The sequence below is a fragment of the Ranitomeya variabilis genome, chromosome 2 (genome assembly GCF_051348905.1).
Source record: "Ranitomeya variabilis isolate aRanVar5 chromosome 2, aRanVar5.hap1, whole genome shotgun sequence".
Lineage (NCBI taxonomy): Eukaryota > Metazoa > Chordata > Amphibia > Anura > Dendrobatidae > Ranitomeya > Ranitomeya variabilis.
In genome coordinates this window covers 141,434,039-141,458,239 of record NC_135233.1, presented here as the reverse complement: position 1 = coordinate 141,458,239, position 24,201 = coordinate 141,434,039, and the positions used below count along the sequence as shown (strand labels likewise).

At 43.3% G+C, this 24,201-nt stretch overlaps 1 protein-coding gene across 3 annotated transcripts in view; it reads left to right on the top strand.

The window, feature by feature from the left end:
* STX11 (syntaxin 11) overlaps nucleotides 1-23,962 on the top strand; it is a 108,720-nt gene extending 84,758 nt beyond the window's left edge. For 2 of the 3 annotated variants that reach the window (XM_077283037.1, XM_077283035.1), the window contains exon 2: nucleotides 20,632-23,956. In XM_077283037.1, coding sequence (XP_077139152.1) covers nucleotides 20,637-21,494 — 858 coding nt within the window. In that variant the 5' untranslated portion in view covers nucleotides 20,632-20,636 and the 3' untranslated portion in view covers nucleotides 21,495-23,956. Of the gene's footprint in view, nucleotides 1-20,631 lie in introns of all 3 variants that reach the window. The other variant, XM_077283036.1, reaches the window with a different exon arrangement.
* Nucleotides 23,963-24,201: the final 239 nt, after the last annotated feature.

Sequence of the window (24,201 nt, the reverse complement as noted above, 5' to 3'; positions counted from 1 at the left end):
GAAACTCCGCCCCCTCCTACCCAGACCTTACAATGGGGCAGCGGAAGCGTTGTAAGACTGCTTCCGCTGCCCACGTCGGGCATTTCTTTCACAGCATGCGTCGGTACGTCGGGCTCCTCAGATCCTGTCTTGGCGATGTGTGAAAGTGAGACGACAGGCGCAGTCTGGGGTGACGCTGGGGGGAAATGTAGCCATATAGTAACGATAAAAATGAGACCCCTCTCTAAAGCTGCCTCACCAGCCCTGACTGCACCTAACTGGAGGTCATGCTGCCCCCTCTATTACCCCAGACCCGCGTGCAGGTGCTCAGCCAGAACCACCATAGAATGGGTCGGCTTTCTGAAGATAATACTGCCATAGTGTTCTCACATAATACCGCCATATAGATCACACATAATACCGCCATATAGATCACACACAATACTATCAAATAGATCACACAATACTGTCATACAGTTCACATAATACCACCATATAGATCACACATACCGCCAGTGTTCTCGCATACCGCCATATAGATCACACAATGCCGCCATATAGATCTCACATAATACCGCCATATAGATCACACACAATACCACCATATAATTCTCACAATTCTGATCAAGCATAATACCACCATACAGATCACATAATACCGTCATATAGATCTCACATAATGCCATAATACAGCATGACCCCTGCAGCTCCTGTTATCGCACGCATAGAGTTGTGTGTGCAATGGGGAAAGACATGCAGGGGGGAAAGGAATGCATAGGAGAGGATTAGATACACTGTTCACCAGACAGTATCACACAGGATAGGATTAGATATACAGCTCAGCAGCCAGTATCATACAGGATAGGATTAGATACACGGCTCTGTAATAGTATCACACAGGATAGGATAAGATACACGGCTCAGCAGAGAGTATCACACAGGAGAGGATTAGATACACAGCTCAGCAGTCAGTATCACAGAGGAGAGGATTATTAGATACATATCTCAGCAGACAGTATCACACAGGAGCAGATTAGATACACGGCTCAGCAGTCAGTATTCCACAGGAGGATTAGATACACAGGTCAGCACAGTATAGGATTAGATACACAGGTCAGCATACAGTATCACACAGTATAGGATTAGATACACGGCTCAGCACAGTATCACACAGGACAGGATTAGATACACGGCTCAGCAAACAGTATCATACAGGATAGGATTAGATACACGGCTCAACATAGTATCACACAGGATAGGATTAGATACACGGCTCAGCAGACAGTATGACACAGGAGAGGATTAGATACATGGCTCAACATAGTATCACAGGATAGGATTAGATACACGGCTCAGCATAGTATCACACAGTATAGGATTAGATGCATGGCTCAACACAGTATCACACAGGATTAGATACACGGCGCAGCAGACAGTATCACACAGGATAGGATTAGATACACGGCTCAGCAGACAGTATCACACAGTATAGGATTAGATATACAGCTCAACATAGTATCACACAGGATAGGATTAGATACACAGGTCAGCATACAATATCACACAGTATAGGATTAGATACATGGCTCAACACAGTATCACACAGGATAGGATTAGATACACGGCTCAGCATAGTGGCTCAGCATAGTATCACACAGGATAGGATTAGATACACGGCTCAGCAGACAGTATGACACAGTAGAGGATTAGATAAACGGCTCAACATAGTATCACACAGGATAGGATTAGATACACAGGTCAGCATACAGTATCAAACAGTATAGGATTAGATACATGGCTCAACACACAGTATCACACAGGATAGGATTAGGTACACAGCTCAGCAAAGTATCACACAGTATAGGATTAGATGCATGGCTCAGCATAGTATCACACAGTATAGGATTAGATGCATGGCTCAGCATAGTATCACACAGTATAGGATTAGATGCATGGCTCAGCATAGTATCACACAGTATAGGATTAGATGCATGGCTCAGCATAGTATCACACAGTATAGGATTAGATGCATGGCTCAGCATAGTATCACACAGTATAGGATTAGATGCATGGCTCAGCACACAGTAGAGGATTAGGTACACAGCTCAGTTAGTATCACACAGGAGATGATTAGATGCATGGCTAAGCAGACAGTATCACACAGGAGAGGAGTAGATACACAGCTCAGTAACATACATGGGAGGAGATAACTGCTCAGAGTCAGCACCACAAAGGAGAGGATTAGATTCCCTCTCCCCCTCCCCACTGATACTCACGGCTGCCTGCTGAGTCCTTCTCCCTCCCGTCCATGGTCTCCTCCTCCTCCTATGACTGCAGGGCTCCTGCGATCATCCTGGAAAGCTGGCCTGGAGCCCACAGAGGCAGTGTGAGCTCCAGGAAGATGGCGCTGGTCTCCTGCCTCTGCCGTGCTGTGGACGGCTCAGGGGGCGTGGCCAGACACAGCAGAAAGCAGCTTATAATGGTAGGTATAGAGTCGGCTCCCGACTGCAGATCTCTATGCCCTGGGCTGCCGTAAATGCAGAGTGAAAGTGCCGTGCAGCTACACTTACACTCCTGAAAAGCAAAATGGCGGCGCCCAGTGGCTGAAAAAAAAATTAATAATAAAAAAAATGTTAAAGTTAAAAAATGTAAATTTGTATTAAAAATAATTGTTTATATAAACAATCATTTTTAATACAAAAAATAAAATGCGGCACCTTTCCTTTAAGGCATAACTGTAGACAGATTTGAGCAGTTTTTGAGAGTGAATGATCAGTACAGGATAGAAGTGACTGAGAAATTCCTCATTTATTACGCAGTTTCTAATCTTCACTTGTCTGTTGATTTATGAAAGCAACTTTAAAAATGTACCAGTAGTTGTTATTTAAAGGAATTCTGCACTTTAACATATAAAGGAATTCATGTTATGAATGTCTAAAATGTATCTTGGGTTTAGAGGTTGGTCGGAGCATCAGAAGGATGAGCCATGTTAGAAATGTTGCACGGAGAGCATGCCAAATGGCATTAAAAGGCAAATTCTTTATACAACAAGGATTAAACCCAGACAGTTATTAGTTCAGGAATAACCTGGCTCTCCTGTCAAATGTTAATTAATCCAGAATACAGACTTTAGCTTTTGTTTCAAACATTGTTTATTTGTTGGCATATTGTTTGTACACTGCGTGCTACATTTTAATGGTTGTAGTGCTAAATGCTATTAGACCCTGCTGCTCATACTAACTTGGTAACTTGGGAGCAAAGGCCAAAAGAGCCATTGCACCCTTCACCCTAACCATCTGTAAAAAAGCTATGGCATTAGTGCTTATAAGAAACCTCTTTTAAAATAAAAAGACACGGTTAATTACTCGCACCCTAACATCTGTGACACCAATGTGGCTGATCACACTTTAGGACTTAAAAAGGAAGTCACAGAAACTTTAGCAATGTGCTTTATCTTTTAGCTGTTAATTGGGGCAATGTTTCATATTTTGTAAGGTTAAAGGGAATCTGTCAGATCATTTTTGCGTACACTACTAATAGTATCCCAAAACTGGGCTTGGGCAGCTCTTTCAGGATATGTTACTTTTCTATTGCTGTACGTTGCCTCATTGTATTACTGTAAACCTGAGAAAATGTATAGCCGCATAATTAATATTCGCCCCTTCTCCAACCATACTCCCTCCCACCCCTCTGCACCGGCGTCATTGATTCAGTCAGACTATTGTATTACTTGCCTGTTTGCATTGCAATCCTTGGACTGGCCATCAGCTCTTCTGACCTGAGCGTGAAAGCTGCATAGAAGTACATGCGGTTATGCTCGGGTCAGGAGAGCAAGCAGCTAGTCCAAGGATTGCGATGCGATCCGTGGGTGAGAAATATGGTAGAATTACTGCACCCAAACACCGACGCCGATGCAGAGGGGTGGGCTGAATTATGGACAGGAAAAGGGGTGAGTAATAATTTCGCAATTGCATACGCCTGCCTAGCCAGTGTGAGACTAGAAATTTTCCGGGGCTTACAGCAACTGTTGTGAAATTGGATTTTGGGCTCCCCCGGTGGCCACTGGTGGAATTGAACTGGTGTGCATCATCCTCTCTGTTCACCTGTTTCCATCTGGATGTGGGAGTCGCTATTTAGCCTTGCTCCTCTGTCACTTCCATGCCGGTCAACATTGTAATCAGAAGCCTTTCTGTGCATGTTCCTGCTGCTAGACAACTCCCAGCTAAGTTGGACTTCGTCCTTGTTTGTTTTTGCATTTTGTTCCAGTTCACAGCTGTAGTTTCGTTTCTGTGTCTGGAAAGCTCTTGTGATCTGAAATTGCCACTCTGATGTTATGAGTTAATACTAGAGTCTTAAAGTAATTTCAGGATGGTATTTTGATAGGGTTTTCAGCTGACCATGAAAGTGCCCTTTCTGTCTTCCTGCTATCTAGTAAGCGGACCTCAATTTTGCTAAACCTATTTTCATACTACGTTTGTCATTTCATCTAAAATCACCGCCAATATTTGTGGGGGCCTCTGTCTGCCTTTCGGGGAAATTTCTCTAGAGGTGAGCCAGGACTATATTTTCCTCTGCCAGGATTAGTTAGTCCTCCGGCCGGCGCTGGGCGTCTAGGGATAAACGCAGGCTACGCTACCCGGCTACTGTTAGTTGTGCGGCAGGTTTAGTTCATGGTCAGTTTAGTTTCCATCCCTCCAAGAGCTAGTTCGTATGTTTGCTGGGCTATGTTCTCTTGCCATTGAGAACCATAACAGTTTGACCGGCCCAAAAGGGTTAAATTAATTGACAGAGAAAGGAGAGAAAAGAGAAGTCTGCTGAAGATTTTTTTTTTTTTTTTTTTTCCTCAGTTCTGAGTGTGCTTGTAATTGAATCTCTTGCAAGTCTGCCTATATTGCAGCCTTTCTCTCTCTCTCTCCTTCTAATCCTGGAATGGCTCTGTGTTCACCTGTTTAAAATGGATATTCAGAGTTTAGCTGCAGGTTTGAATAATCTCACCACGAAAGTTCAAAACTTACAAGATTTTGTTGTTCATGTTCCTATATCTGAACCTAGAATTCCTTTGCCTGAATTTTTCTCGGGGAATAGATCTTGCTTTCAAAATTTCAAAAATAATTGCAAGTTGTTTTTGTCCCTGAAATCTCGCTCTGCTGGAGATCCTGCTCAGCAGGTCAGGATTGTGATTTCTTTGCTCCGGGGCGACCCTCAGGATTGGGCTTTTGCATTGGCTCCAGGGGATCCTGCGTTGCTCAATGTGGATGCGTTTTTTCTGGCCTTGGGGTTGCTTTATGAGGAACCTCAGTTAGAACTTCAGGCGGAAAAGGCCTTGATGTCCCTATCTCAGGGGCAAGACGAAGCTGAAATATACTGCCAGAAATTCCGTAAATGGGCTGTGCTTACTCAGTGGAATGAGTGCGCCCTGGCGGCGAATTTCAGAGAGGGTCTCTCTGATGCCATTAAGGATGTTATGGTGGGGTTCCCTGTGCCTGCGGGTCTGAATGAGTCCATGACAATGGCAATCCAGATCGATAGGCGTCTGCGGGAGCGCAAACCTGTGCACCATTTGGCGGTGTCTACTGAGAAGACGCCAGAGAATATGCAATGTGATAGAATTCTGTCCAGAAGTGAACGGCAGAATTTTAGACGAAAAAATGGGTTGTGCTTCTATTGCGGTGATTCAACTCATGTTATATCAGCATGCTCTAAGCGTACTAAGAAGCTTGATAAGTCTGTTTCAATTGGCACTTTACAGTCTAAGTTTATTCTATCTGTGACCCTGATTTGTTCTTTATCATCTATTACCGCGGATGCCTATGTCGACTCTGGCGCCGCTTTGAGTCTTATGGATTGGTCCTTTGCCAAACGCTGTGGGTATGATTTGGAGCCTCTTGAAACTCCTATACCCCTGAAGGGGATTGACTCCACCCCATTGGCTAGCAATAAACCACAATACTGGACACAAGTAACTATGCGGATTAATCCGGATCACCAGGAGATTATTCGCTTTCTTGTGCTGCTGTATAACCTACATGATGTGTTGGTGCTTGGATTGCCATGGCTGCAATCTCATAACCCAGTCCTTGACTGGAAAGCTATGTCTGTGTTAAGCTGGGGATGTAAGGGGACGCATGGGGACGTACCTGTGGTTTCCATTTCATCATCTATTCCCTCTGAGATTCCTGAATTCTTGACTGAATATCGTGACGTTTTTGAAGAACCTAAGCTTGGTTCATTACCTCCGCACCGGGAGTGCGATTGTGCCATAGATTTAATTCCGGGTAGTAAATACCCTAAGGGTCGTTTATTTAATCTGTCTGTGCCTGAACATGCTGCTATGCGAGAATATATAAAGGAGTCCTTGGAAAAGGGACATATTCGTCCTTCGTCATCTCCCTTAGGAGCCGGTTTTTTCTTTGTGGCTAAGAAAGATGGCTCTTTGAGGCCGTGCATTGATTATCGGCTTTTGAATAAAATCACGGTTAAATATCAATATCCGTTGCCACTGCTGACTGATTTGTTTGCTCGCATAAAGGGGGCCAAGTGGTTCTCTAAGATAGATCTTCGTGGGGCGTATAATTTGGTGCGAATTAAGCAGGGGGATGAGTGGAAAACAGCATTTAATACGCCCGAGGGCCACTTTGAATATTTGGTGATGCCTTTTGGTCTTTCAAATGCCCCTTCAGTCTTTCAGTCCTTTATGCATGACATTTTCCGTGATTATTTGGATAAATTTATGATTGTGTATCTGGATGATATTTTGATTTTTTCGGATGACTGGGACTCTCATGTCCAGCAGGTCAGGAGGGTTTTTCAGGTTTTGCGGTCTAATTCCTTGTGTGTGAAGGGTTCTAAGTGCGTTTTTGGGGTTCAAAAGATTTCCTTTTTGGGATATATTTTTTCCCCCTCTTCCATCGAGATGGATCCTGTCAAGGTTCAGGCTATTTGTGATTGGACGCAACCCTCTTCTCTTAAGAGTCTTCAGAAATTTTTGGGCTTTGCTAACTTTTATCGTCGATTTATTGCTGGTTTTTCTGATGTTGTTAAACCATTGACTGATTTGACTAAGAAGGGTGCTGATGTTGCTGATTGGTCCCCTGCTGCTGTGGAGGCCTTTCGGGAGCTTAAGCGCCGCTTTTCTTCCGCCCCTGTGTTGCGTCAGCCTGATGTTGCTCTTCCTTTTCAGGTTGAGGTCGACGCTTCTGAAATCGGAGCTGGGGCGGTTTTGTCGCAGAGAAGTTCCGATTGCTCCGTGATGAGACCTTGTGCTTTTTTCTCGCGTAAATTTTCGCCCGCCGAGCGGAATTATGATGTTGGGAATCGGGAGCTTTTGGCCATGAAGTGGGCTTTTGAGGAGTGGCGTCATTGGCTTGAGGGGGCTAGACATCAGGTGGTGGTATTGACTGACCACAAAAATCTAATTTATCTTGAGTCCGCCAGACACCTGAATCCTAGACAGGCGCGCTGGTCGTTGTTTTTCTCTCGGTTTAATTTTGTGGTGTCCTACCTGCCGGGTTCTAAGAATGTTAAGGCGGATGCCCTTTCTAGGAGTTTTGAGCCTGACTCCCCTGGTAACTCTGAACCTACAGGTATCCTTAAGGATGGAGTGATATTGTCTGCCGTTTCTCCAGACCTGCGGCGGGCCTTGCAGGAGTTTCAGGCGGATAGACCTGATCGTTGCCCACCTGGTAGACTGTTTGTTCCTGATGTTTGGACCAGTAAAGTCATTTCTGAGGTTCATTCTTCTGCGTTGGCAGGTCATCCTGGAATCTTTGGTACCAGGGATTTGGTGGCAAGGTCCTTCTGGTGGCCTTCCCTGTCTCGAGATGTGCGAGGCTTCGTGCAGTCTTGTGACGTTTGTGCTCGGGTCAAGCCTTGTTGTTCTCGGGCTAGTGGATTGTTGTTGCCCTTGCCTATCCCGAAGAGGCCCTGGACGCACATCTCGATGGATTTTATTTCGGATCTTCCTGTTTCTCAGAAGATGTCTGTCATCTGGGTGGTGTGTGATCGTTTCTCTAAGATGGTCCATTTGGTTCCCCTGCCTAAGTTGCCTTCTTCTTCCGAGTTGGTTCCTCTGTTTTTTCAAAATGTGGTCCGTTTGCATGGTATTCCGGAGAATATCGTTTCTGACAGAGGGACCCAATTCGTGTCTAGATTTTGGCGAGCATTCTGTGCTAGGATGGGCATAGATTTGTCTTTCTCGTCTGCTTTCCATCCTCAGACTAATGGCCAGACCGAGCGGACGAATCAGACCTTGGAGACATATTTGAGGTGTTTTGTGTCTGCAGATCAGGATGATTGGGTTGCTTTTTTGCCTTTAGCGGAGTTTGCCCTCAATAATCGGGCCAGTTCTGCCACCTTGGTGTCTCCCTTTTTCTGTAATTCGGGGTTTCATCCTCGATTTTCTTCTGGTCAGGTGGAATCTTCGGATTGTCCTGGAGTGGATGCTGTGGTGGAGAGGTTGCATCAGATTTGGGGGCAGGTAGTGGACAATTTGAAGTTGTCCCAGGAGAAGACTCAGCTTTTTGCCAACCGCCGGCGTCGGGTTGGTCCTCGGCTTTGTGTTGGGGACTTGGTGTGGTTGTCTTCTCGTTTTGTCCCTATGAGGGTTTCTTCTCCCAAGTTTAAGCCTCGGTTCATCGGCCCGTACAAGATATTGGAGATTCTTAACCCTGTGTCCTTCCGTTTGGACCTCCCTGCATCTTTTTCTATTCATAATGTTTTTCATCGGTCATTATTGCGCAGGTATGAGGTACCGGTCGTGCCTTCCGTTGAGCCTCCTGCTCCGGTGTTGGTTGAGGGCGAGTTGGAGTACGTTGTGGAAAAAATCTTGGACTCCCGTGTTTCCAGACGGAAACTCCAGTATCTGGTCAAATGGAAGGGATACGGTCAGGAGGATAATTCTTGGGTGACTGCCTCTGATGTTCATGCCTCCGATTTGGTCCGTGCCTTTCATAGGGCTCATCCTGATCGCCCTGGTGGTTCTGGTGAGGGTTCGGTGCCCCCTCCTTGAGGGGGGGGTACTGTTGTGAAATTGGATTTTGGGCTCCCCCGGTGGCCACTGGTGGAATTGAACTGGTGTGCATCATCCTCTCTGTTCACCTGTTTCCATCTGGATGTGGGAGTCGCTATTTAGCCTTGCTCCTGTCACTTCCATGCCGGTCAACATTGTAATCAGAAGCCTTTCTGTGCATGTTCCTGCTGCTAGACAACTCCCAGCTAAGTTGGACTTCGTCCTTGTTTGTTTTTGCATTTTGTTCCAGTTCACAGCTGTAGTTTCGTTTCTGTGTCTGGAAAGCTCTTGTGATCTGAAATTGCCACTCTGATGTTATGAGTTAATACTAGAGTCTTAAAGTAATTTCAGGATGGTATTTTGATAGGGTTTTCAGCTGACCATGAAAGTGCCCTTTCTGTCTTCCTGCTATCTAGTAAGCGGACCTCAATTTTGCTAAACCTATTTTCATACTACGTTTGTCATTTCATCTAAAATCACCGCCAATATTTGTGGGGGCCTCTGTCTGCCTTTCGGGGAAATTTCTCTAGAGGTGAGCCAGGACTATATTTTCCTCTGCCAGGATTAGTTAGTCCTCCGGCCGGCGCTGGGCGTCTAGGGATAAACGCAGGCTACGCTACCCGGCTACTGTTAGTTGTGCGGCAGGTTTAGTTCATGGTCAGTTTAGTTTCCATCCTTCCAAGAGCTAGTTCGTATGTTTGCTGGGCTATGTTCTCTTGCCATTGAGAACCATAACAAGCAACACAGAGGTAGGCAAAAAACACAAGAGGCTGATCCTAATTGCCCCATATTAGGGAAAAATTCCTTCCCAACTGCATATTTGGCATCAGACCAGTTCCCTGGATCAATGTCACATCACAAAATCTAGTACCTATAACCTGTGATAGAGATTCCTTTCTTGAAAAAAAAAAATCCATCCTTTTGATTAAACCTTTTAGTTTCTAGTAGGCCTAGTTAAAGAAAGTTCTCTCTACTGTCCCTTCATATATTTGTACATTGGAAACACAAAGGTTTACGGGCGATCTTATTATAATCTGAATGACCCCAAGTTTGATAACCTGTTGTCACACTGCAGCTATGCAGGTAACCGTCACTTCCACTAGATGGCAATAGAGTGGAAGGATAGTAACAAGTCTGCAATGGCAGACCTGCAGTGCTGCAGCGAAGCTACAACCAGGTGGCAGCAGAATAGTCAAACAAGCCGAGTCAAAACCTAGACTGTCATGCAGTACAAAGGGTAAAAACAAGCACAGTCAGTGGATAGCCAAAGGGTCAATACCAGACAAAAGGCAGAAGTACCAGGGACCAGAGGCAAAGTCAAGTCAGTCAAAGCCGAGTCAAATACCAGGAAATCCAAAAGCAACAAGGAATCACTAAGACAGGACGGTGTTATGATCCTAGTGGCTGAGGATCACAAAACGGACTAGCTAAGTTTATGAACATAGACACGAGCTCTAGGGAGGTGGTAACTGGACTGACCGCAAACCTGATCCTAACCAACACACTAAAGGAAGCCGGTGAACGTGCCTAAAATCCTGGACGTCTCGACGCAGCCTGAGAAACTATCTACTCCTGGAGGGAAAGTAAGACCTCACTTGCCTCAAGAGAAATCACCCCAAAGATATAGGAAGCCCCCAACAAATAATAACGGTGAGGTAAGGGGAAAACACAAACGTAGAAATTAAAACAGATTAAGCAAATGAGGCCCGCTAATACTAGATAGCAGAAGACAGATAGGGAACTGTGCGGTCAGTAAAAAACCCTATGCAAAATATCCACGCTGAGAATACAAGAACCCCCACACCAACTAACGGTGTGAGGGGAGAAACTCAGCCCCCTAGAGCTACCAGCAAGCAAGGAAATCACATATTAGCAAGCTGGACAAGACACAAAAATAAACCAAGAAACATATGACCACTGATGGTCAAAAAATGAACCAAGCAAAACGTAGCTTCTCTTGAAGAGACTGATAACGAAGGACTGCAGGAGAGCTCCAAAATAGCACTGAAGACACTGACAGCAGGCAACAACTGAGAGTCCAGATGAACTAAATAGGAAACCAGCTAAGAGATAACGATACAGCTGATCCTGCCTCAGACCTGCAGAATGACACAAAGAACCACCAGAGGGAGCCCAAAGACAGCACTCACACAGTACCAGTTGTGACCACAAGAGGGAGCCCAAAAACAGAGTTCACAACAGTACCCCCCCCCCCTTGAGGAGGGGTCACCGAACCCTCATCAAAACCCCCAGGGCGATCAGGATGAGCCACATGGAAGGCATGAACCAAATCGGCCGCATGAACATCAGAGGCGACAACCCAGGAATTATCCTCCTGACCATAGCCCTTCCACTTAACCAAATACTGAAGCCTCCGTCTAGAAATACGAGAATCCAAGATCTTCTCCACCACGTACTCCAATTCGCCCTCAACCAGCACCGGAGCAGGGGGTTCAACAGAAGGAACCACAGGCACCACATACCTCCGCAACAAAGACCTATGGAACACGTTATGAATGGCAAACGATGCTGGGAGGTCCAAACGAAATGACACCGGGTTAAGGATTTCCAAAATCTTATAAGGACCGATGAAGCGAGGCTTTAATTTTGGAGAGGAAACCTTCATAGGAACATACCGAGAAGACAGCCATACCAAATCCCCAACAAGAAGTCGGGGACCCACACCACGACGGCGGTTGGCAAAGCGCTGAGCCTTCTCCTGTGACAACTTCAAATTGTCCACCACATGGTTCCAAATCTGCTGCAACCTATCCACCACAGAATCCACCCCAGGACAGTCAGAAGGCTCAACCTGACCCGAGGAAAAACGAGGATGAAAACCAGAATTGCAGAAAAAAGGCGAAACCAAAGTAGCAGAACTAGCCCGATTATTAAGGGCAAACTCGGCCAATGGCAAAAAAGTCACCCAATCATCCTGATCAGCAGAAACAAAACATCTTAAATAAGTTTCCAAGGTCTGATTAGTTCGCTCGGTTTGACCATTCGTCTGAGGATGGAAGGCCGACGAAAAAGACAAATCAATGCCCATCTTAGCACAAAAGATCCGCCAAAATCTGGACACAAACTGGGATCCTCTGTCAGACACAATATTTTCAGGGATGCCGTGCAAGCGAACCACATTCTGAAAAAATAGAGGAACCAAATCGGAGGAGGAAGGCAACTTAGGCAAAGGCACCAAATGGACCATTTTGGAAAAACGATCACACACCACCCAGATGACAGACATTCTCTGAGAGACTGGAAGATCCGAAATAAAATCCATGGAAATGTGCATCCAAGGCCTCTTCGGGACAGGCAAAGGCAAAAGCAAACCGCTGGCACGAGAACAGCAAGGCTTAGCCCGAGCACAAATCCCACAGGAATGCACAAAGGAACGCACATCCCGCGACAAGGAAGGCCACCAGAAGGACCTAGCCACCAAATCTCTGGTACCAAAAATCCCAGGATGGCCTGCCAACACCGAAGAATGAACCTCGGAAATAACTCTGCTGGTCCATCTATCTGGGACAAACAGTCTCTCTGGTGGGCAACGGTCCGGTCTATCCGCCTGAAATTTCTGCAGCACTCGTCGCAAAACTGGGGAAATGGCAGACAAAATCACTCCCTCTCTGAGGATACCAGCCGGCTCTGAAACTCCCGGAGAGTCAGGCACAAAACTCTTAGAAAGAGCATCAGCTTTCACGTTCTTCGAACCAGGCAGGTACGGGACCACGAAATCGAAACGGGAGAAAAACAACGACCAACGAGCCTGTCTAGGATTCAGCCGCTTGGCAGACTCGAGATAAATCAGATTTTTGTGATCAGTTAAGACCACTACACGATGCTTAGCTCCCTCAAGCCAATGTCGCCACTCCTCAAATGCCCACTTCATAGCCAACAACTCCCAATTACCAACATCATAATTTCACTCGGCAGGCGAAAACTTTCTTGAAAAGAAAGCACAAGGCTTCATCACAGAGCAATCAGAGCTTCTCTGCGACAAAACAGCCCCTGCTCAAATCTCAGAAGCATCAACCTCGACCTGAAAAGGAAGAGAGACATCAGGCTGACACAAAACTGGAGCCGAAGAAAACCGGCGCTTCAGCTCCCGAAAGGCTTCCACGGCCGCAGGAGACGAATTAGTCACATCAGAACCCTTCTTGGTCAAATCCGTCAAGGGTTTAACCACGCCAGAAAAATTAGCAATGAAGCGACGGTAAAAATTAGCAAAACCCAAGAACTTCTGAAGACTCTTAACAGATGTAGGCTGAGTCCAGTCATGAATAGCCTGGACCTTGACTGTGTCCATCTCAATAGTAGAAGGAGAAAAATAAAACCCAAAAAGGAAACCTTCTGTACTCCGAAGAGACATTTTGAGCCCTTCACAAATAAGGCATTAGCACGCAGGACCTGAAATACCATCCTGACCTGCTTCACATGGGACTCCCAGTCCTCAGAAAAGACCAAAATGTCATCCAGATACACAATCATACATTTATCCAGATATTCTCGGAAGATGTCATGCATGAAGGACTGGAACACAGAAGGAGCATTAGAGAGTCCAAAAGGCATCACCAAGTACTCAAAATGGCCTTCGGGCGTATTAAATGCTGTTTTCCATTCATCCCCCTGCTTAATACGCACAAGGTTATACGCACCACAAAGATCTATCTTGGTGAACCAACTGGACCCCTTAATCCGAGCAAACAGATCAAATAATAATGGCAAAGGATACTGAAATTTGACCGTGATTTTATTTAGAAGACGATAATCTATACAAGGTCTCAGAGAACCATCCTTCTTGGCCACAAAAAAGAATCCTGCACCAAAAGGGGAGGAGGACGGGCGAATATGTCCCTTCTCTAAAGACTCCTTTATATAACTCCGCATTGCGGCATGTTCTGGTACAGACAAATTAAAAAGTCGTCCCTTAGGGAACTTACTACCAGGAATCAAATTTATAGCACAATCACAATCCCTGTGAGGAGGCAGGGCACCGGATCTGGGCTCATCAAATACATCCTGGTAGTCCGACAAAAACTCAGGGACCTCAGAAGGAGTGGAAGAAGCAATTGATACCAAAGGAGCATCGCCATGAACCCCCTGGCAACCCCAACTTGACACAGACATAGCTTTCCAATCCAGAACTGGATTATGGGCCTGCAGCCATGGCAGACCCAACACGACAACATCATGCAAATTATGCAGCACAAGAAAGCGAATCACCTCCTGATGTACAGGAGTCATGCACATGGTCACTTGAGTCCAATACTGAGGCTTATTCTCAGCCAATGGTGTAGCATCAATTCCCCTCAGTGGAATAGGGAATTCCCAAAGGCTCCAGGACAAAACCACAGCGCCTGGCAAACGACAAATCCATCAGATTCAGGGCAGCACCTGAATCCACAAAAGCCATAACAGAGTAGGATGACAAAGAACAAATTAAAGTAACAGACAAAATGAATTTAGGCTGTATAGTACCAATGGTGACAGGTTTAGCGATTTTTTTTTTTTTTTAACGCGCTTAGAGCATGCTGAGATAACATGAGTTGAATCACCACAGTAAAAGCACAACCCATTTTGACGTCTATGATTTTGCCGCTCAATTCTGGTCAGAACTCGGTCACATTGCATAGACTCAGGTCTCTGTTCAGAAAACACCGCCAGATGGTGCGCAGATTTGCGCTCCCGCAAACGCCGATCAATCTGAATGGCCAAAGCCATTGAGTCATTCAGACTTGCAGGCGTGGGGAACCCCACCATAACATTCTTAATGGCTTCAGAAAGACCTTCTCTGAAATTTGCAGCCAGGGCACACTCATTCCATTGAGTAAGCACCGACCATTTCCGAAATTTTTGACAATACACCTCAGCTTCATCCTGGCCCTGAGAAAGAGCCAGCAAGGCCTTTTCTGCCTGGTTCTCAAGATTAGGTTCCTCATAAAGCAGTCCAAGCGCCAGAAAAAACGCATCCACATTCAGCAATGCAGGATCTCCTGGCACCAGAGAGAAGGCCCAATCTTGAGGGTCGCCACGTAACAAGGAGATAACAATTTTAACTTGCTGAGCGGAATCACCAGAGGAACGAGGTCTCAAAGATAGAAATAATTTACAATTATTCTTAAAATTCAGAAACCTAGATCTATCTCCAGAAAACAACTCAGGAATAGGTATTTTTGGCTCTGACATAGGGCTATGAACAACAAAATCCTGAATGCTTTGCACCCTTGCAGCAAGATGATCCACACTAGAAGTCAGACTCTGAATATCCATGTCTGCAGCTGAACACAAAACCACCCAGAGATTAAGGGGTTGAGAGAAGCTGGACAAACTGCAGCAAAGATAGAGAAAGAAAAAAAAAATTGTACTCAGGGCTTCTCTTATCCCACTTCTGCGATGCATTAAACACTTTTTTGGCCTGCTGTACTGTTATGATCCTAGTGGCTGAGGATCACAAAACGGACTAGCTAAGTTTATGAACATAGACACGAGCTCTAGGGAGGTGGTAACTGGACTGACCGCAAACCTGATCCTAACCAACACACTAACGGAAGCCGGTGAACGTGCCTAAAATCCTGGACGTCTCGACGCAGCCTGAGAAACTATCTACTCCTGGAGGGAAAGTAAGACCTCACTTGCCTCAAGAGAAATCACCCCAAAGATATAGGAAGCCCCCAACAAATAATAACGGTGAGGTAAGGGGAAAACACAATCGTAGAAATGAAAACAGATTAAGCAAATGAGGCCCGCTAATACTAGATAGGGAACTGTGCGGTCAGTAAAAAACCCTATGCAAAATATCCACGCTGAGAATACAAGAACCCCCACACCAACTAACGGTGTGAGGGGAGAAACTCAGCCCCCTAGAGCTACCAGCAAGCAAGGAAATCACATATTAGCAAGCTGGACAAGAAACAAAAATAAACCAAGAAACATATGACCACTGATGGTCAAAAAATGAACCAAGCAAAACTTAGCTTCTCTTGAAGAGACTGATAACGAAGGACTGCAGGAGAGCTCCAAAATAGCACTGAAGACATTGACAGCAGGCAACAACTGAGAGTCCAGGTGAACTAAATAGGAAACCAGCTAAGAGATAACGATACAGCTGATCCTGCCTCAGACCTGCAGAATGACACAAAGAACCACCAGAGGGAGCCCAAAGACAGCACTCACACAGTACCAGTTGTGACCACAAGAGGGAGCCCAAAAACAGAGTTCACAACAGGACGGGCAGGGAAGGAGGAATAGACACAGGCAAGGTCAGAAAGCGCAGCAGGACCAATCAAGGTACTACCAGAGTCAGATACTCACGCCGTAGGCAGAAAATATAACTGACACCGTCTGCAGGATGCAGCAAAGCTAAATGGCAAACCCAAACACAGAATGAGGCAGAGCAAAGTTAACCCTTGAAATGAGCAGCCCGGGGAACTAATTAAAAGCCATGCCGAAATAATTTGTATACAGGAATCCAAATTCAAACACACAGATAACCCAAAATTTTCGCATAAAAACTTCCCATATATCTACAAGTCTGACAACACAAAAAAGAAACCCGGCGTGGTCACCATCATCAAAGGAACTATCTCATTTGAATTTCTGGAGATCAAAGATGCTAAAGGGAGATTTCATATTCTTGTTTGTTCTCTGAATAACCAGATTTGCACAATTGTTAATATCTACGCCCCCAACACGGGTCAAATAGGTTTCCTGAACAAAGTAAATAAAAAAGTCATGTCAGTCAAGAGAGGTGCCATGATTTGGTTAGGAGACTTTAATATGGTTCCGAATGCAAATATGGATTCCTCCAACCCAAATAGATACAGACCACACACTTTAGACAATTGGATACATCAAAACGAATTATTTGTCATCTTTCGGTGCCTAAACACCACTTCAATTGAATTCTCCCATTTTTCTGACCCTCATCAATCAGCGTCAAGAATTGACTTAATCTTATCAGATATCTTTACGCTCCCCAAAATCCATAGCATTACTATAGATTGGAAAACCTTCTCAGATCACTCCCCAGTTTCAGCGGAAATTCAAATTGGCCACACGATTAATAAAAATCCACTATGGAAATGTGACGCTAATCTATTACACAACCCTGATCACAGATCAACAATAGAAAAATCATTAACAAATTATTTCACAAAAAATTTACCTACTGAAACAACCCCATTCACCCACTGGTGCGCCCATAAAGCGGTCATAAGGGGCATCATGATCCAAATCTCTGCAAAAAGGAAAAGAATGTTTAGGATCCAGATTGAGGATATTCAAAATAAAATAAAAGATAAAGAAAGCGAACAACTAAATTCAAACCCTCCATCTACTCAAATTAAAACAGAGCTACTAAAACTCAGGCAGGAGCTCAAGAAAATCATATTTTCATCATACCACACCATGGTCAAAATTTCCAAAATGAAGCAGTATTCCTCAATTAATAAGCCAACGCGATACATGACTAATAGAATGAAAAAAATAATTCAAGTAAACAGGATCACCAAAATACAAACTCAAAATGGTACAACAGTATCTCATCCCCAAGATATAGCCAACTCCTTCGCAGATTATTACAGCAAATTGTATAATTTACATTCCCAACCTTCCACCCCACATCCCAATATTTCTGACATCGAAAAATTTCTGACCTCAATTGACCTTCCAAAATTGACCCACGACGATTTAGAAAACCTAACTTCCCCATTCTCCCAAGAAGAAATCGAAAAAACTATCCTCCAACTCAAGAACTTTAAATCGCCAGGCCCAGATGGTTTCGGAAACGAATATTATAAAACTTTCACTAAATTACTCTCCCCACATCTACAAAATCTTTTTAATATAGCTAGTTCCTCAGGTAATTTCCCAGCAGAAATGCTAGAATCGACAATTATTTTGATCCCCAAACACAATTCCGACTTAACCCTTATTAAAAATTACAGGCTAATTTCCCTAATTAATACAGGTCTGAAGATTTACTCCAAGCCAATAGCAAATAGGCTCAAATCCTATTTGCCGTCATTGATTCCTGGGGACCAGATGGGTTTTATTACGGGTCGTCAAGCACCAGATGGCACTAGAAGACTTATTAACTCAATCAAATTGATTCATTCCTCTAAAGTGCCAACGGTAATTATAACTCTAGACGCCGAAAAGGCTTTTGACCGACTAAACTGGCTTTACTTAACATCAGTTTTACGGAAATTTGGGTGTAACGAAAAATATATCAACAGCGTCATGGCACTCTATTCAAGGCCAAAAGCTAAAATTTATGCAAACAATTATTCCTCTACACCATTTGATATTTCAAATGGTACAAGACAAGGTTGCCCCTTATCTCCGCTTCTTTTCATTTTATCAATGGAACCACTGGCGCAATCAATTAGGCAAAATAATAACATAAAAGGTTTACAAACGCGAACACGTCATTACAAGATCGGGCTTTTTGCTGACGACCTGATGTTTACCCTGACGGATCCCTATGAGTCAATTTCTGAGCTACAAAAAACCCTTCAAATTTTTTCAAATATTACCTTCTTCAAGATAAATGAAAATAAATCGAAAATATTGCCATTTTACTTGACGGAATCGGAAACAAAGAAAATTGAGGACATAGCTTCATTAAGTTGGTCAGAAGGAGACTTAGACTATCTAGGTACAATCATCTCAAAAAACTTAGACACAATAATGAAGAAAAATCTGGACAAACTCTTGGAGACTATAAACAAGGACCTAAATTTCCTCGGCACCAAAGATCTCTCATGGTGGGGCAAAGTATTGGCAATAAAAACTTTTATCGTCCCAAAAATTTCTTATATATTGAGAAAACTCCCCCTAAAAGTCAACACTTCCTACCTGACTAGTATTCAATCCACAATTAATCTGTTTATTTGGAATAAAAAAAGGGCCCGCATTCCCACAAACATTTTATATAAATGCAAGGAATTTGGGGGCACAGGCCTACCAAACATAACTGCTTTATATTTATCGAATTTAATAAAACAAAGCCAGTACTGGTTTATGTAAGAAGACTCTCTGAACTGGCTTGATCTTGAAATTGCACATAACCATAATAAATCACCTAAAGAATTGGTTTTTGACCATATTCTAAACAGACCTTGTAATGCCTACGCTCATCACCCTATCTTTTCTCCCATTATATACGCCTGGGACAAACTGTCTAAACGAAAGAGAGGATCCAACAGGAAAATCCTTCTTCACAACACCCCTATAGAGATTATCATGCTTATCCAAAATATTAACCCCTCTCCCATATGGAGAGACAATGGGATCAAAAAATTAAATGATATCCACGATGGGGTTAAATTTCTCAGCTTCAGCTCTGTAAAACAAAAATTTAAAATTCCCTCCTCAGCCTTTTTCCCTTATTTGGCACTGAAGGACCAAGCTCAAAACTTCATCACAAACAAACCAAAAATATCTGAAGCAATTATTAAATTATTAAAAAAAACAAACATCATCTATTTTGGAGCAACAAGCAAATATATCGGTGGTTTAACAATGATACACAATTTAATAAGTTATCTCACATGACAAAATGGGAAAGGGATCTGAATACAACGTTCACTCCAGAACAGTGGGAAAATGCGATCCCCTTTACTTACGCCTCAAACATCTGCATGACATTGAAAGAGGCATACTATAAAATCATCACAAGATGGTACTATACTCCGGTTCGCCTCTCTCATCTACCGTCAGGAGGATCTCCATTGTGCTGGAGAGAATGTGGAGAACACGGAAGTTTGCTACATGTGTTTTGGACATGCCCCCGGGTGAAACCCTTATGGAGACCGGCCATAAAATTAATCAATAAACTATTAACAGACAACACTATAGTCACCCCTGCAATGGCCTTGTTGTCATTGAACTGGGAAAGCACGGACACAAATGTGAGATCTATTATAATTCATATCTGTCTCGTAGTTAAACAAATTATAGCCTTCCATTGGAAAAATCCGATCTTACCGGCCTTTACCGAAATTATAGACCAAATTAACCTACATAAAACATATGAAGAAAACTTCGCAATAGCAAACAATTATTATAACAAATATGATAGGAAATGGAAGAAGTGGGTTGAGGTAGACTCCAACTTACCGCATTAAAAGAAAAGATGGTGGTTACCGCATACCTGTGAGGATAAAATATGTTAATCTGTTAAAATTGTTAATAACTATCAAATTCTGTTATGTCTGGACAGCGTGTCCACAAAGTTGTACTTACCTTTTCCCAGTCCCATTTCCCTTACCTTCCTCCCTCTCCTTACCCTTATTCCCTTGAGAGCTGATTATATGACTATTTTCGCATGTTAATACTAAATTTCAAAAGATACAATAAAAATTATTTGAAAAGAAATGAGCAGCCCGGGAAAAGGGCAGACAGGACTCAAAACCCGGACTGGGTCATGACTCCTGTCTTGGTATTGCAGTTCTCCCTTTCCCTTAACAGCAATGGTTGTTCTTCTCTGTACCCACTTTAGTTCAGTTATGGTCTACTTAAACACTGCAGCACAATATTGTATGCAGTAATGTCTTGGTCATTAGAGTAGTTTATAGAACGTATATGTATTCATTATTTTTTTTGCCAATATTTACTAGATATCTTTATTTTTTTCACAGTCATCATGAAGGACCGTCTCAGTGAGCTGTTGGAATATGCAAGACTTCACAGTCAATATGTTGAGAATAGCGATGAGAACATTGCACAAGACATTGCTATGTTTGAAACTGACCATTCTTTAGAAGTCCTGTACCGAGAAATGCAACTCATTCGGACGGAAAACCACTTGTTAAAGGTTGATGTGAAACGTTTGGGGAAGCAAACAACACGCTTTCTTACTTCTATGCGTCGCCTTAGCAGCATAAAAAGGGACTCCAACAGTATAGCGAAAGACATTAAGCTACGGGGAGAAGGTATCCACAGGAGACTCCAGAACCTCAAAAACCTCAGTGAAGATGCAGATAGCAAGTATGGGGAAAGTTCAGTTATAGCACGTGTTTCCAAATCTCAGTATATTACCCTTACACGTGCTTTCCAGCAAGCCATGGTCGAATATAATGAAGCAGAGATGGTTCAACGGGAGAATTGCAAAATTCGAATCCAACGTCAGCTTGAGATAATGGGGAAAGATGTTTCTGGAAACCAGATTGAAGATATGATTGAACATGGGAAATGGGATGTCTTCTCTGAAAATCTTCTTTCTGATGTTAAAGTTGCACGATCAGCACTGAATGAAATAGAAACACGACACAAGGAGCTCATAAAGCTTGAGACCCGTATAAAAGAGGTCCATGATCTCTTCTTGCAAATGGCTTTATTGGTTGAAGAGCAGGCTGAGACGCTGAATGTTGTTGAATTAAACATGGAAAAAGTAAAAGATTATGTTGGGGCAGCAAAGACTCAAATCAAACAAGCTGTAGAGTACAAGAAAAAGCATCCATGCCGCAGGATGTTCTGTTGTTGCTGTCCTTGCTGTGACTAAAGCTCTAAACTATATACAAACCTTTGAGACCATGATCAATCCTTCATAAAGCTTCTTACTGTATTTATAGAATTGCAGTGCGTTACAAGAACCCAACAAGTGAAGTGTCACATGTTGTGGCTGTTTTATGTATGTATAAATGCAACTAAAAGTTTTCAACTGGTTTTATGCTTTGCAGACGTTTTTTAAATTTTATATATTGAATATCAAAACTAGTATAGATGTTTCAAAGAGCTCTTAATAAAAAGGAAAGATATTAGGAAAAACATCCCAAACCTGACTATTTACACTCAAATATTTATTCATACAATATTTTATCTCCACCACACTTACATTAGATGGGTAACTCATTTAAAATGGGAGAAAAAAAATAGCTGGTTGGTTTTTGTTTGTTTTTTCATTGCTCGTAATTGCACCATGTTTTCAAAAAACCCCTCATGTTTTAGAATCTTGAGAGGTAATAATCATGACAGAAAAGGAACAATAACCTGTGTCATGATCTTTTGTTTCAACGGGCAGAAAGTTAGTTTTTGCATCCCTTGTGATGTTTAAGAGTTAGCGGTTATGCACATACAAGAATTGCTGTGCACTTAAAATCCTATTACTTTAAATGTTGTGGTTATTGTGACACTGCACGCTTAAGCAGTTTAACACTTGATGCTAACTATTGACACAATATTTCTGTTCATTGTTCTATTAAAATTTTGTTTTTTCCAAATATAACACTTTGACTGATTGGATTAATATCACTGAGCACTGATTGTGTCAGTACTATAATCTCGATAATCTCACCAATCCCAGTAACGCTTTATCGTTATCCATTCTACATAGGTAGCTGTAGAAGTCTTAAGTTTCCCTACCTTGGCTCCGTACCACTTGGAGGTTCTATGTAGCTATAATATGGTCTTTTATATATGAGGCTTTGATCACCTGTTGCACATGCAGAGCTTTTGCCAATATAGATGAATGGGTGCTGCAGAAACTGCCTAAGAGAATGCACTGTTTTGCTAATGCCCAATGAATGGGATTTGTCCTCCTCTTTAGGTTGGAGAGGACATTCTTGTTCACTCCTTGGGCACACATGAGAGCACTGCTGCCACACTACAATAAGTGTCTGTAGCAACTAAAAACACATGAAGGGATTAGGAGCTGACTACTTTTGTGTATTCAACATGACTAGGAGGGTCTTCAATAATGCATAGTTAATGGGCAGAGGTCTTAGCACAATGATCCTTTTATGTGCTTCTTAGTTGCTGGTCCTGATGGTGGTGCTTTACAGAAAACCTGTCAGCTGATTCATGCTACCTGAACCACAGGCACCATGAATTAGAAACGGGATACTGTTTATTCCAAAACCCCTAGTTGAAAGCATGGCTGGGACGATGTGCCTATTAGGTTCACATTGCGTTAGTGCAGTCCGTTCAACGCATGCGTTAAACGGACTGCGCAACGCAAGTGCCTTTTAAAGATCACGTTATGCGATCGCGCTAGCGCAGATGCTTCATCTGTGCTAGCGGTGACGGACCCGAAAACGCTGCAGACTGCGTCTGAGGGTCTGTCACAGAATGACGGCACATCGCTAACACATGCCGATTATGACATGCATTAGCGATGCGCTACATAATGGCAGCTAATGGGTGCGCTAACGCATCCGTTACATAGCGTTAGTGCCGCTATGTAACGGATGCCGTCAGCGCATTGCCATTAACGCAATGTGAACCCAGCAGGCAGGTCCCCACTGACTCTAGGCTGCTCAGCTAGACTGACAGTTCTCTCCCTGTGTGTGTTTATAGCTGGGACCTGCTTCTTGGACTAAATGTGTATAGGGAGAGAGCTGTCCATCTGGCTGAACAGACTGGTAGAAGTTGGTGGGAACCTGCCTCTTGGACTAGATACTTCAACTATGCTTTTCTCTGAAAAGAGTAAAATGTGAGCCATGTAATCATATTCCAATTAAAAGCTAATTGGGCACACTTTGGCAAAAATGGTAAAGTTGTCTTCTTTCCCCTATCTTTAGTTCTGAGGGTCAGGGATAAGAAAAACAACAAACTGAGCTCTACATGCCCTTGCTCTACTTGCCCTCCTTAAGTCCATCTGTGGCTCTGGTCTCCAGTAATGCTGCGCTGCTGACGTGAGCACTACACCTAATCAGCATTCAGTCGCTTGTTCCGTCTGCTTCGGCTGAGCCACTGAAGTCCGTGACAAGCTGCGGTGCCGATATCAGTGCTTCAGCCAATCAACAGAGACATTAAAGCTCAGTTTATTTTACATATCGCTAACCCTTTGGCCTAAAAATAGGCAGAAGGGGACAACCCTTTTACAATTTGTCTTATATCTTTATACATGTGTAAAAACCCATGCATGTCATAAATGTAAACCATTTTTTAGTTTTTCACATACTGTATCATGTTTGTGTTACATTTTGTCTTATTTTTTTGAATAAAAATTAAAATTCTCATAGCTGAATGATTAATCTTGCATTGTTTGTTTATGTGGATTTTAAAATGTAATATTTTAAAGCCACTCAGAAAATTGACTAGGATCATCTACCGACCCTACGGAATAATATTCTACACCTACTGGCATCCACACCAAATGCCTGATTTTACTGAGGTAAGCTGTGACCAGCCAGACATTGTGGTTACTGCAGGGAAATCGCAACCACTCAGATAAAGAAAGTCTATGTACCATAATAAAGACTACCTGA